General features: G+C 54.6%; 1 protein-coding gene across 1 annotated transcript; it reads left to right on the top strand.

Annotated features, from left to right (window-relative positions):
- The first annotated feature begins 7,446 nt into the window (after positions 1 to 7,446).
- Positions 7,447 to 11,398, top strand: LOC131746918 (keratin, type I cytoskeletal 14-like). The gene is made up of 8 exons (XM_059048690.2): positions 7,447 to 8,029; positions 8,768 to 8,850; positions 9,447 to 9,603; positions 9,758 to 9,919; positions 10,003 to 10,128; positions 10,225 to 10,445; positions 10,540 to 10,586; positions 11,133 to 11,398. The coding sequence occupies exons 1-8, from the start codon at positions 7,499 to 7,501 to the stop codon at positions 11,228 to 11,230; spliced, it is 1,425 nt and encodes a 474-aa protein (XP_058904673.1). The 5' UTR covers positions 7,447 to 7,498; the 3' UTR covers positions 11,231 to 11,398.
- Positions 11,399 to 12,671: the final 1,273 nt, after the last annotated feature.

Below are 12,671 nucleotides of genomic sequence, written 5' to 3'. Positions count from 1 at the left end.
ACACAGCTGGTCAGTGGGGGAGCCCGGGATGGAACCCCAAGTTCCTGGGAGGCCCTGCTCCCTCCCCGGCCCCTCCGTGTCTCAGCCTGGGGGGAGGGGTGAGCTGCACGGCTTTGAACCTGGTCCCCCACCTCGGACTGGTAGAAACTGCTCCTTTCTTTCTACCCTTCAGGCTGGAAAGCCTTGCCTTTCTTGCGGGGTCTCCCGTACCCTCTCCCAGGGCCTGTTGCTCAAGGCTCCTGACACAGCTCTTGTGATTCCCAGATGCTGACTTTGCTTTTGCTGGCGCTGGAGTTCTCACAGCCACGCCCCTATCTGGGAATGCTGGCTCCCACCCCACCCATCCAGGGATCTTCTTTCTTTCAAAGCTGAGTCAAACCTTTCCAAGAAGGCTTCCATGTGCTACCACCCCCACCATCCCCCACCCCACCCCTGCGGCTCCTGGGTTCTGGGCTCCCCTCAGCCTACAGAGCAGAGAAGGTTCTGGGCTCATTTGCCCTCCCCCATTAGACTGGATGTTCCCAAGCATAAGGGCTGTGTCTCCCCTGTCAGACCAGAGTAATTACAGTAAATTAATACACTGAACACCTACTACATGAGAGAGACACTTCGTGGCTGGTCCCCAAAGGCAATGTAGTAAACTATAACGGGGGGTGCACAGATCATAGAAGTACTGCGGGCGCTGAAAAAGGGGAAATCCAGGTGATCTGAGGTGAGGGGGTGGGACTCCCTGGGAGAGAAATCCACCAAACCTGTCCCTTATCTGGATAAGGGCAAGCGGTATCTTCTTCCCCCTTTTCCCTTTGCTTCCCCCTCTCCCAAAGTGTGTTCCACATGGATGCCAGAGTAGCCCTTGTAAACACGCCTGACAGTGTCATTGCCCTTCTTAGGACCCTTCAGTGCCCCCAGCGTTGTCAGGATAAAGTCTGAGCTCCTTGGCACGGCCTTTGTCCCCCAGCCTCTGCTCTCAGTTCCATCCGGCAGATCCAGCCTTCAGCAGTGTGCGCCAGCAATGCTTAAGTGCTTGCATTCTCCAACAGACCCATGTCTCACACCTATGTGTCTTTGCTCAGGTGCTTCCCTGAGCAAATGGGATATCCTTCCTCACGTCCTTAGCTTGCTTAGCATCTATTCATCATCAAGGTTCAGCTAAGTTAAGAACTCCTCTAGGATGCTTGCCCACCTTGGGATGGGTAGGATGACTTCCCTTTCTCTGTGTTCCATCCATCCTTCACCCACCTACCCACCCACCATCCATCCACCTTCCATTTTTCTATTTATCGATCCATTATCCTTCCATCCATACATCCATCTGCCCACTCACCTGCCAATTCATCCATCCATCCATCCATCCATCCATCTATCCATCCATCCATCCATCCACCCATCCATCCATCTATCCATCCATCCATCCATCCATCCATCCATCCATCCATCTATCCATCCATCCATCCATCCATCCATCCATCCATCCCTCCCTCCCTCCCTCCCTCCATCCATCCATCCATCCATCCATCCATCCGTCCATCCATCCATCCATCCATCCATCCATCCATCCATCCATCTATCCATCCATCCATCCATCTATCCCTCCCTCCCTCCCTCCCTCCCTCCATCCATCCATCTATCCATCCGTCCATCCATCCATCCATCCATCCATCCATCCGTCCATCCATCCATCCATCCATCCATCCATCCGTCCATCCATCTATCCATCCATCCATCCATCCATCCATCCATCCATCCATCCATCCTTCCACACTTCCTTACCATCTTCCCTTTCCTCTCTTCTTCCCTTCCTCCCTTCCTTGCCCCTCTCTCTTTCTCTTCTGTCTGTCTTTCACTGAGCACCTACTTTATGCCACACAGTCTACAGAAATAATATCTTAAATCTGTCTGTTGAACTGAGGTTTGGCCTCAAAGAGTGTGAGAGTTGGTCAGAAAGAGAAGACAGAAGAGGAAATTCAGGCAGAGGCTGGGAGATGAGTGGGGATGTAGGGGTAAGTGAGGAAACTGGGCTGTTGGGGCAGAGCTCAGTTTGCACTGGGCATCACGGGTTACTGGCTGGAGAACTTAAGCCTTATTTTTCTTGAACAGGGACCTAATAGAGGGTTAGTGAATCCACCTGTTGCTGGCCTTTGGTTACCTAACCATTAATGTTCTTAACAACCCGAATGTGATTCTGGGGTGCAGGCACAGCTCTTTTCACCCTATACATTGTCACCCTGTCTAGCTCAGATTCCTGGCTAACAATTGTTAAACACTTGGCACTTTCAAAGCAGGTTCCGCTGTGTGACTTTGAACGTGAACTTTCCCCTCTCTGGACCGCGGTTTCCCCATCTGTAAAGTTAAGAGACTTGTCTAGATGAACCCTGAGGACCTTTCTGGCTCAGACTTTTGGAGACCCTCTGGCAGGAGGGGACCTGTCTTTGAGAAGCGAGGCTTACAGCCCAGGCAGAGCTGGGATTGAATCCTGGCTGAGAAGCTTCCTTGCTGTGGACACTTGAGAATTTCCTCAACCTCTGAAACTTCTGCATCTAAAACGCAGTATGGTCAGTCTCTGTTCTCTCAGCTCTAGCAGCTGGCAGGCTCAGACGGGCCCATGGACACGGAAACACTTGAATCAGCCTATCTTTTGTGTCAGCGCAGGTTCTCACAGGATGCTTGGCCCAGACGGGCAGGCTGGCCTGGGAAACCAGCGGGTGGTAGAGCGCTCTAGGGGACAGGGCACCTGGGTGTTCCAGGCTCCTGATTGCCTCCTGGGCCTGCAATCCTACCTGCCAGCCTGCTCCTGACCCCCCCTGCTAGCTCTGCATTTCTGGCGACAGACACTCAGGTCCAGGTCAGTTCAGGTCCCAGCTTGTCATTCTTAGAGATGACAGCCCTCAGCTCTAGGAGACTTAACCCTTGCTGTACAGAGGTGGCTGGGACACGGGGAGAGGGATGGGCAAAGTGAAGGGGCCTGGGCAGGCGAGAGTGTGGAGAGATGAGGAAGGAAGGGCAGGGGACATAGGACTCTGCCAGGAGGAGATGAGAAGCCCAGCCCGGAGGGGAAGGTGGTCTGAGAATCGCAAGGAGGGCTCCAATTGGTTACTTGACTGTGAACCTCTCTGGACCTCAGACTTCATACATGTGACATGGGGAGGACCTTGATTGTCCCTTCCTTTCCCCCATGGCTGGTGGGGGGCTAAGAGAAGACTCTAGACACCAGTGGTTAGAGAAACACTGGGTATCTCTTAAGGGAAGAGGCCTGGGAATACCTTAGGGCACAGGGATGGTTTGAAGGGGCCCAGGCTGGCTTTGGGGCTGGACAAGAGAGGAAGAAAGAGTTCTTTCTTGGGCCTGGACCACTCCCCCAGTCTCTCCTCAAAGCCACAGTCCCTCAAGTATGGATAAATGTGGCTCTAGAGCCAGTGGGCATCCAGAGCTCTTTCCCTCCACTGATGGATTCAAAAACCAGTGGGTGAAAGTTTAAATAGAAACAGGATAAGTTGCATAGTCTCAAAGTATTTATTAGTTTCAGCGAGAAAAATAATATTACAGTGGAGAAACCTAGCAAACCCCACCTTAGCCAATGAACAAGGTTAATGTCCACAGCCCTAAGACACATTAACACACGGACGCCTGAGATGATGCACTGGGAAGACCACAGCGACACTTCTCTGCTTTTCTTGCCAAAATGCATCACCTCAATCTGATGTTGAGAAAATATCAGAGAAACCCAAACCGAGGGACGTTTTACAAACTAACCGACCAGTACTCTTCAAAAGTGTCAAGGTCTTAAAAGACAAGGAACGACGAGGAGGGGCTGTCAACAGATTGCAGGAGACATGCCAACAAGTGAGTGGAATCCTGGATCGGATCCTGCAAGAAAAAAGGATCATTGGCGGAAAAACTGGTGAAATTCAAGTCTGGCGTTAATTACCAGTATTGGGTCAATGTTCATGTGTTGGTTTGGATCGTTGTATAATGTTTATGTGATCTGTTAATATTAGGGGAAGCTGGGTGAAGGGTACACATAGACTCTGTGCAAATTTTGCAACTTTTTCTGAAAGTTTAAAATTATTTCAAAATTAAAAGTTAAAAAAAAAAAGAGCTCTCTCCCAGAGCCATTGTCTATTTGTGAAGGAGTCAGAGAAACCGGGTGATGCGGAGTGTGTGGATCAGAGACCTGAGAATTCTGTGCTTCCCTGATGCTCCCTTCCCGGCACCTTTACATGTGGAGTTAGAGCTGCTCCCAGAAGCCTTCCGGACTGGCCCTGCCAACATCTTATCACAACCCTCCCTCCAAAAAGTTTTCACCACTGCCTCTGCAACACGGATAGTTCCGGGTCTGTTACATGGTGTAGTGGGTTCAATAGTGTCCCGCTCCAATTCATGTGCACCCGAAACCTCAGAATGTGAACAGATTTGGAAATAGGGTCTTTGCAGATGTAAGAATTGAGAGAAGATCATACTGGATTAGGGTGGGTGCTAAATCCAAGGAGTGTCCTTAGATAGATAAAGGCCACATGGAGACACAGAGACGCACGTGCTGGCCACGTGAAGACAGAGGCAGAGATTGGAGTTTTGTTGCCACAAGCCAAGGAATGCATGGAGCCGCCAGAAGCTGGCAGAGGCAGGGAAGGATTCTCTCCCAGCACATCCATAGGGAGTGTGGCACCTTAATTTTAGACTTCACGCCTCCAGAACGGTGAGAGAAGATTTTCAGTTGTTTTTAACCACCAGGTTTGTGATGATTTACTTCTGCAGCCCCAGGAAATGAATACACACGAACTGCATTTTTCTTATGTTTGTTCATATCTTCAGTAATTCTGATGTGTAGCCTCTCTTTCCTTTCAGGCTGGGGGCTTCCAAAGAGACAGTCTCTTCCATTGGACCGGGCTCTGAGAGCAGGGGCTGTGCCTCCCTCCTCAGACTGGACTGTCCCTAGGTCCCCTCCTTCCTTAGGATCCCATTCCCTGTGTGGTCCTCAGCACACAGTGTGAGCTCTGTGGGGGATGCCTCGCCCTGCCCCTTCACCAGTTTGGATTGGCACTGGCCCACCCTACCACAGGCTGGTGCGGGGAGACTCACCAACCACAGATGTACCGCCCCAGGCTCCTGACATGCCACACAAAGCCTGCCTGGGACTCCAGAGGCGTGGGGAGGTACTCCAGCTCCAACAGACAACCCCCCATCACATTAGCCACGGCTGCCCCCGAAAGCTGCCTCTCTTCAAAATGTCAGGAACACCGGGCTGAGCTACTTGCATCTAGATCCCTGTGTGCAGGGGGAAGGGGACTGGCCTTAGGATCTGAGACAGGGTCTAGTCCTGGGTGAGGGAGGAGATCAGACTTGATTCCCATGCTGGGATTCCAGGGTCCACGGAGGTAGGGAGGGGGCTGGCAAAGGTCTCTTCCTAGATGGTGTGCACGAATTTACACGTCATGGGTTCCTTGCCCTCTTTGTCTTTTGGACTCCCCTTGGAGAGGGGCAAGGACGGAGCCTCTCTTCCCGTGAGAGGGAAGAGAGCTTTTCCTGTGTCCCGTGCTCCAGGGATTCTCTCCGGGGTTCCCCGTGGTGGAGAGAGACAGGGTGGTGGGTGGCACAGAGGAAGTGGGCGCTGGGCTCTGCACCCACTGGTGTCCCCCGGCTCCCTCTGGATGCTGCATTCTTCTCTGGAGAGCACCGCACCCCTGCTCCGCCCCACAGCCGACTGCAACATCTTCTAACAAAAGCTTCCTCCTTCAGCCCAAATCCCTGCTGCCTCTTACTGAGGAAGATGTAGGGCTGGGCCGGGACTGGGGGACCATCGTCTGGAAGGAGATTACGGGTCTCTGTCAGGCGTGGTCACTCGCTCACATATTCACATACTTGAGCGTCCTCAGCATGGCAGTTGTGCGGAGCCCACAGCCTCGAGTGTCTGTCTCAGCATTGTCTCCTGAGCCCCAGTGGCAGGGGGCGGGGAGGGCAGGGGAGAGGGAGGCTCCGCTTCCCTCCAGGAGGCAGTTGATCCTAGGAGGAGTGTTGGAGCCTCCAGCAGGGGCTGTTAGGACCTGTCTGGGGAGATGGGACGCGTCAGGCAGCCGCAGACATGACCACATTCCTCCCAACATGCCTGCCGGGGTCCGTGGGGCTGAGGGGTGGCAGGAGGGCGGGGTGAGGCTGAAGGGGGTGCCTTTGGAGGTTGTCTGGGAGAGCTGGGATAGCTGAGGTCCCCATATACAAACCTCCGAGGCAGAACTTGATGGACCCCTGGACATGTCCCCTGACCCTCGGGGCCTCAGTAGTCCGGGACCCTTGAGTTCACTTTCAGGTGCCTGCACCCCTCCCGCCACCGAAAACAAACCAACCAACCCCAAACACCCCTTGAGTCAGCTCCACAGGGGACTCAAACAAGTGTGCCTGAGCCAGACCCTCCCACGAGGGGCTGCCCTGGGGGCCTGAGAAAACACCTGGGGCTGGAAGCAAAAAGGCCCCCTCCAGTCCTGTTCCAGTAGCGTTGCTTCACCCCCTCTGGGCCCCAGACTGGGCTACAACAGTGCTGCCCAGACTTTGTGCCACACTCAGCTTACAAAAGCCTCTCACGTCCATTGCTACGTTGGATTCTCAGTGCTGACTCGGCAGTACTCCCATTTTACAGATGAGCAAACTGAGACTCTGAGGAGGGTCAAGGCCTGGGTCACGGAGGAGTAAATAGCAGAGTCAGGACTCAGTCTGACTCCGTGCTCTTTCCCAGTGTCTCCCGTGACACCACGTGCCCTTGGCCAGCCTGAGCAGCCAATGCCATGGGCCCATCCACAGATGTGTGGGGGATCTTAGGGTCTGTGCCTAGGGCTGGGGAGAGCTGCCTGGATTTCCCTTTACTGGGGGTGTCAGGATAGAAGCCTGAGCCACCCAACTACTGGCTGGGCATGTTTTGGGGATGTGACAGGCCCCGTGGCACAGCCCAGCAGGTCAGAGTTGGGAGGGCCCCCAAACCTTGTTTCTTTTTATCGGTGGTAATGCTGAGGGGGCATCTCTGTGTCCCATGTGACCTTGCCATGCTGGGGGGTTCCTCCTGGAACACGGAGTGCTGGGCTTCCTCTAGGAGGATGTCAGAGACCCACCTAGTTAATGGGGACTAACAAGTCCCCAGGTTTATGGTGCAGAGACCCTCTCCCACCACCTGACTGAGCCCAGCAGGCAGAGGGCCGTGTTCCCAGAGCCCAAAGGAAAAGTGTGGCCTGCAGGCCCATACCTCCTCCTGTGAATCACACCTGTGGGACGAGAAAGCCGAAACACTCCGAACAATGAGTTTCCAGTAAAATATGACAGACATGACGAGGCGGAGGAGAGGAGGGACCTGCCTGGGAGTTGGCACTGTCCCCTGGGTGATGAAAGCCAAGGGGAATGGAAAATGCCAGACCCGCCCTCACGCAGGAGTATAAAGCCTCGCATCCTTTCCTAAGTCACCTGAGCACCTTTCTCTCCTCTCTGCAGACTCACTCGCTCACTCACCTCCCTCCTTGGCACCATGACTAGCCGCCAGTTCACCTCCTCCAGCTCCATCAAGGGCTCCTGTGGCATCGGCGGTGGCTCCAACCTCGGGTCTTTCATCATGGCCGGAGGCTCCTGCCGGGCCCCCAGCGCCAGCGGGGGCCTGTCTGTCTCCTCCTCCCGCTACTCCTCCGGGGGTGTCTGCGGGCTGGGGGGCAGCTATGGCGGCAACTACAGCAGCAGCAGCAGCTTTGGTGGGGCCCTGGGTAGTGGCCTCGGTGGCGGATGTGGCTTCGGTGGAGGATATGGTGGTGGCCTTGGTGTCTGCTACAGTGGTGGCTTGGGTGGTGGCTTGGGTGGTGGTGATGGGCTGCTGGGGGGCAGCGAGAAGGTCACCATGCAGAACCTCAACGACCGCCTGGCCTCCTACCTGGACAAGGTGCGCGCCCTGGAGGAGGCCAACGCTGACCTGGAGGTGAAGATCCGCGACTGGTACCAGAAGCAACAGCCCACTGAGATAAGGGACTACAGCAACTACTTCAGGACCATCGAGGACCTGCGGAACAAGGTGCGTGGACCAGGCAGCAGGACGTGCCGTTCCAGCCAGCTCATTTAGGTGCAATGGATGCCTCAGGCCACTGGTTGCTTGGGATGCTTAGACAGTCTAGCTTCCAGCTCCAGATCCCTTCTTTTGGCTCTGGTTGCCCCCAACAGAGCCGGTCTATGAGAAGATGGTCTCCCTTCCCCTATCTTGCTCATGCCTCTCTGAGCTCCAGATTCTCAGACCGCAAGAGACCAGGGATTCCTACCCTTACATTTTACAGAGGAAGATGCTGAAGCTTTGGGAAAGCCCCACTTTGAGGTCCTGTGCTCTGAAGACTGGAAAAGGAGTGTAGATGCCTGCAGAGGACTGGCAGGGCTGACTTTTGCAGGGAGAGGAGAATTCAGATTCGGAAGGGGGTCTGGAGGGTCCGGTCCCTCCCCTCCTCCGTGGGTAGGGCACTCGAGGGCCTGAGACCCATCTCGGGTTTTGCAACAACTCAGTGGTAGATACGGGATCAGAACTCAAGGGCTTTTTATCTAAGGTCAGGGCTCTTTCTACCCATTTTGCTGACCACGAGTAGCCAAGTTCTGGGTCAAATCTGGACCACTGGGAGTTATCCTTTAGGCTGCCGTGGCAAAGGTTTGTGGGAAGTAGCAGGGACTCAGGCAGAAGGATGAAAGCAAAGTCCCGATGCAGGCTGCAGTCAGGTCTGGCTAGTGCTGTGCACTGGACCGATGACTTGTGTGCCCTTTCCACCTGCAGATCCTTGCAGCCACCGTGGACAATGCTAATGTCGTGCTGCAGATCGACAATGCCCGTCTGGCTGCCGATGATTTCCGCACCAAGTGAGTTTGCAGTGGTGTTTCAGAGCATCCGGTCTCCCCCGGGTTGGGCATTTTTGGAGAAGTGTTCCCTGAACAGAGCTGGCAAGTGCCACAATGGCTGTGTAGAAAACCCCTTGGGGTGTTTGTAAACATGCAAGACTCTTGGGCCCCACCTTTGGGGTTCTGATTCAGTTATTATGATTTTTTTGTGATTCAGTTATTGTGAATAGGCTACCTGGGTGATCCTGATCCACAGCCAGGTTAGGGAGCCACTGCTTTAGGGAGGGGCAGTCCCCACTTCCCCGCCTGGCCCTGAAGTGCAGGAGGTAGTCATATCTGGAGGCCTTGTGTGCTACTGGCTGGCTGAAGCCAGAAGCATCGTCCCTCCGTGAATTCTATAGCACGAACAACTGTCTTATTCTTGGCGCTGTGCCCCTCCCCAGAGTTTCAGATCTGAGGAATCATGGGCTCTGTGTCCATCCATGCCATCTTCAAGACTGGCTCACTAAACCACCCACAGGAGGCCACCTATGGGCAGAAGCTGCGGGGGGAAGAGAACAGAGCCTTCAGTGTGACCAGGGAGGGCGTCTCATTCCTTTGTTCCTGGGTCATTCCAGGTATGAGACGGAGCTGAACCTGCGCATGAGCGTGGAGGCCGACATCAACGGCCTGCGCAGGGTGCTGGACGAGCTGACCCTGGCCAGAGCCGACCTGGAGATGCAGATCGAGAGCCTGAAGGAGGAGCTGGCCTACCTCCGGAAGAACCACGAGGAGGTGAGAGCAAAATGGAAAAGCCAGCTTAGACGGTCGGCTGGGAGGGAAGAGATTTTGGAGAGGAACGTTCAGACCAGGAACACCTCTGACTGGGGAGCCCTAATCGGTTGCCATAGTGAGGCTCCTGACTGTGGACCGTTCTCTGGTTGTGCAGGAGATGACCGTGCTGCGAGGCCAGGTGGTCGGGCAGGTCAACGTGGAGATGGACGCCGCCCCTGGCGTGGACCTGAGCCGCATCCTGAACGAGATGCGCGACCAGTACGAGAAGATGGCGGAGAAGAACCGCAAAGACGTCGAGGACTGGTTCTTCACCAAGGTGGGTGGCCTTCGGAGCGGAAGGGACCCAGGACGCCTGCCTCCCCGGAACTTCCCGTGCCAATGCTGTTTTCTTGTCTGCAGACAGAGGAACTGAACCGCGAGGTGGCCACCAACAGCGAGCTGGTGCAGACCAGCAAGAGCGAGGTCTCAGAGCTCCGGCACACCCTGCAGAGCCTGGAGATCGAGCTGCAGTCCCAGCTCAGCATGGTAGGGGCGCTGCCAGGCTTGGGGGGCTGCCCAGGGCCCTGGAGGGAGAGCATGACCACCCTCACTGATTCCTGATCTCCTTTCCTTCCCTCACAGAAAACATCCCTGGAGAACAGCCTGGAGGAGACCAAAGGCCGCTACTGCCTGCAGCTGTCCCAGATCCAGGGGCTGATCTGCAGCGTGGAGGAGCAGTTGGCCCAGCTGCGCTGCGATATGGAACAGCAGAGCCAGGAGTACCAGATGCTGCTGGACGTGAAGACACGGCTGGAGCAGGAGATCGCCACCTACCGCCGCCTGCTGGAGGGCGAGGACGCCCAGTGAGTGGGGACCCCCCCTCCCCCATCCTGCCCCCCACTGTTCACTCACTGACCCCTGTGTGTCCGATCATCTTGCCCCTTTCTGTCTTCACAGCCTCTCCTCCTCCCAGTTCTCCTCTGCCTCTCAGTCATCCAGAGACGGTAAGACTTGCCTCCTCATCAAGCCTGGACTCAAGACTACCCCCTGTCTCCCAGCATGTCTAGGATGTTAGATGGGGGCTTCTGGAGGGGTTGAGCTAGGGTTTTCTCACCCAGTGTCCCTTATGCACCTCTGTGGGTAGAAGAAGCCATTTTCTAAGCCCTCCTTATGGCGAGGAGTTGGTGGCCCCCTATTTGTGGCAGATCCCATGGTTCTGGTGTCAGCATCAGGGACAGAGCCCCACATGGGTCTTCCCACCAAGACCAGAGTCCATTTGGGCAGATCTGGACGGAACCATTTGGGGCTGAGTTATTAGGAAGCTCCAGTCTGAAGCACAGACTCTGCCCCTGACCTTAGGGAGCTCTAGTCTGAAAGAAATGTGCTGATAATATCAGTGCCGGGGCAAGAGTGGCGGGTGAAGTGGTAATCAGGGGAGAGGGCAGCAGAGAGACAGTTTGTGTAAGGGCCCCCGGCCCCTTGCCCTCACACTCCTGATTTCTCCTTTGCCTATCCGCCGCTGATAAAGCCCTCTCTCCCCTCTTCCCCAGTGACCTCCTCCAGTCGTCAGATTCGCAGCAAAGTCTTGGATGTGCACGATGGCAAGGTGGTGTCCTCCCACGAGCAGGTCATTCGCACCAAGAACTAAAGCTGCTCTGCGCTGTTCAGGCCTAGAACGCTCCCCGTGTGGACGCAGATTTCACCGGGGGAATCCTCTATCCTGTCCCCCCACCCACCCCACCGCAAGCACTTCACACCTGAGCCCTGTTTCACCCTTGCCCCTCCCAGCAATCAATAAAGCTTCCTTATCTGAGTTGCACAACTTCCGCCTCTGCCTGGTCATTGTCAGGAGGGGTGGTGGGGAGAAAACGGAGGAAGCATCTCTTTGGAGCTCTCGTAGCACCTGGCTATGGCATCTGGGACCGGGAGAAAGGACCTGGGGGCAGATCAGGATCAGGTCGCAAGATTGCTTTTGCCATCGCAGAAGATAGATGTGTGTACCAGGTCATTTGTGGTGTCTCCTGGGGCATGGAGGAACATGCGTTCATTTACTCACGGATCCATTTACTTATTCATTCAACAGATATTATTGAGTGACTTCCATAAGCCACGCGCACTGTGCTAGGTGAGGGATTCTTACCATTTTGGTCTTTAGGGATTCTTCTGAGTATATATTGAAAACGGTAGATCTCTTCCCACCCCCAAGAAGCATACACACATTTGCATATAATTCATGAGATTCACGGGTCCCCTAGAGCTCATCAGTTGAGGTCCATGAACCCAGTCAGGACTCATGTTTTACTGAGAGTTTTGTCTCCCATGCCACCTGCCCTTGCCTCCACAGCTGGGTCTGAATCCTGCCTGCTCTTAGTTGACATAGAGCAAGTTGATTAGCATTGCCACGTCTCAGTTTCCACATCTGTAAGGCGGGCACAATGACAGTACCTACCCTGGGAGTTTTTTGCGAGGATTTGCATGTCAGGCCTCTACCGCAGTGCAGGCTCAGAGCACGGCTGTGTGAGTGATACTGTGTGAGCTACTTCTCGTCCATGGTTGTCTCATCCATAATGAGAGCTTTTTTTAGAGGCTTGGGCACAGACTGACTGGTTTCTAACCCTGGCTTTGTTCTTCTTTGAAATTTTTAAAATACCTTTATTGGAGTATAATCGCTTTACAATGTTGTGTTAGTTTCTGCTGCACAACAAAGTGAGTCAGCTATACGTATACCTATACCCCCATATCCCCTCCCTCTTGCGTCTCCCTCCCACCCTCCCTATCCCACCCTTCTGGGGGGGGTCACAAAACATCGAGCTGACTGTGTCTTTATTCCTGCCCTGCCTGGCTCTGTTCTGAATCAGCTCCATGACCTTGGAGTGTCTCAGTTTCCCCATTCAGGAAGCATGGTGAACTCTTGCTTCTTGGAGTTCATATGGGAACCCAGTGAGTGAATGCACACCAAGAGCTGGGGCTGTAGGAGCCTCCCCTGGTGGGGACTGTCTTTTCCTCTCTTTGGAGGGCTGGAAAAAGAGGAGGAAGGGGGAGGACATCGCCTGAGTGAGGTGGGGATGGCTCACAGCCCCAAGCTAGGA

The sequence above is a fragment of the Kogia breviceps genome, chromosome 19 (genome assembly GCF_026419965.1).
Source record: "Kogia breviceps isolate mKogBre1 chromosome 19, mKogBre1 haplotype 1, whole genome shotgun sequence".
Lineage (NCBI taxonomy): Eukaryota > Metazoa > Chordata > Mammalia > Artiodactyla > Physeteridae > Kogia > Kogia breviceps.
The sequence above is the reverse complement of the archived record's forward strand: the minus strand, read 5'-3'. Positions and strand labels throughout refer to the sequence as shown.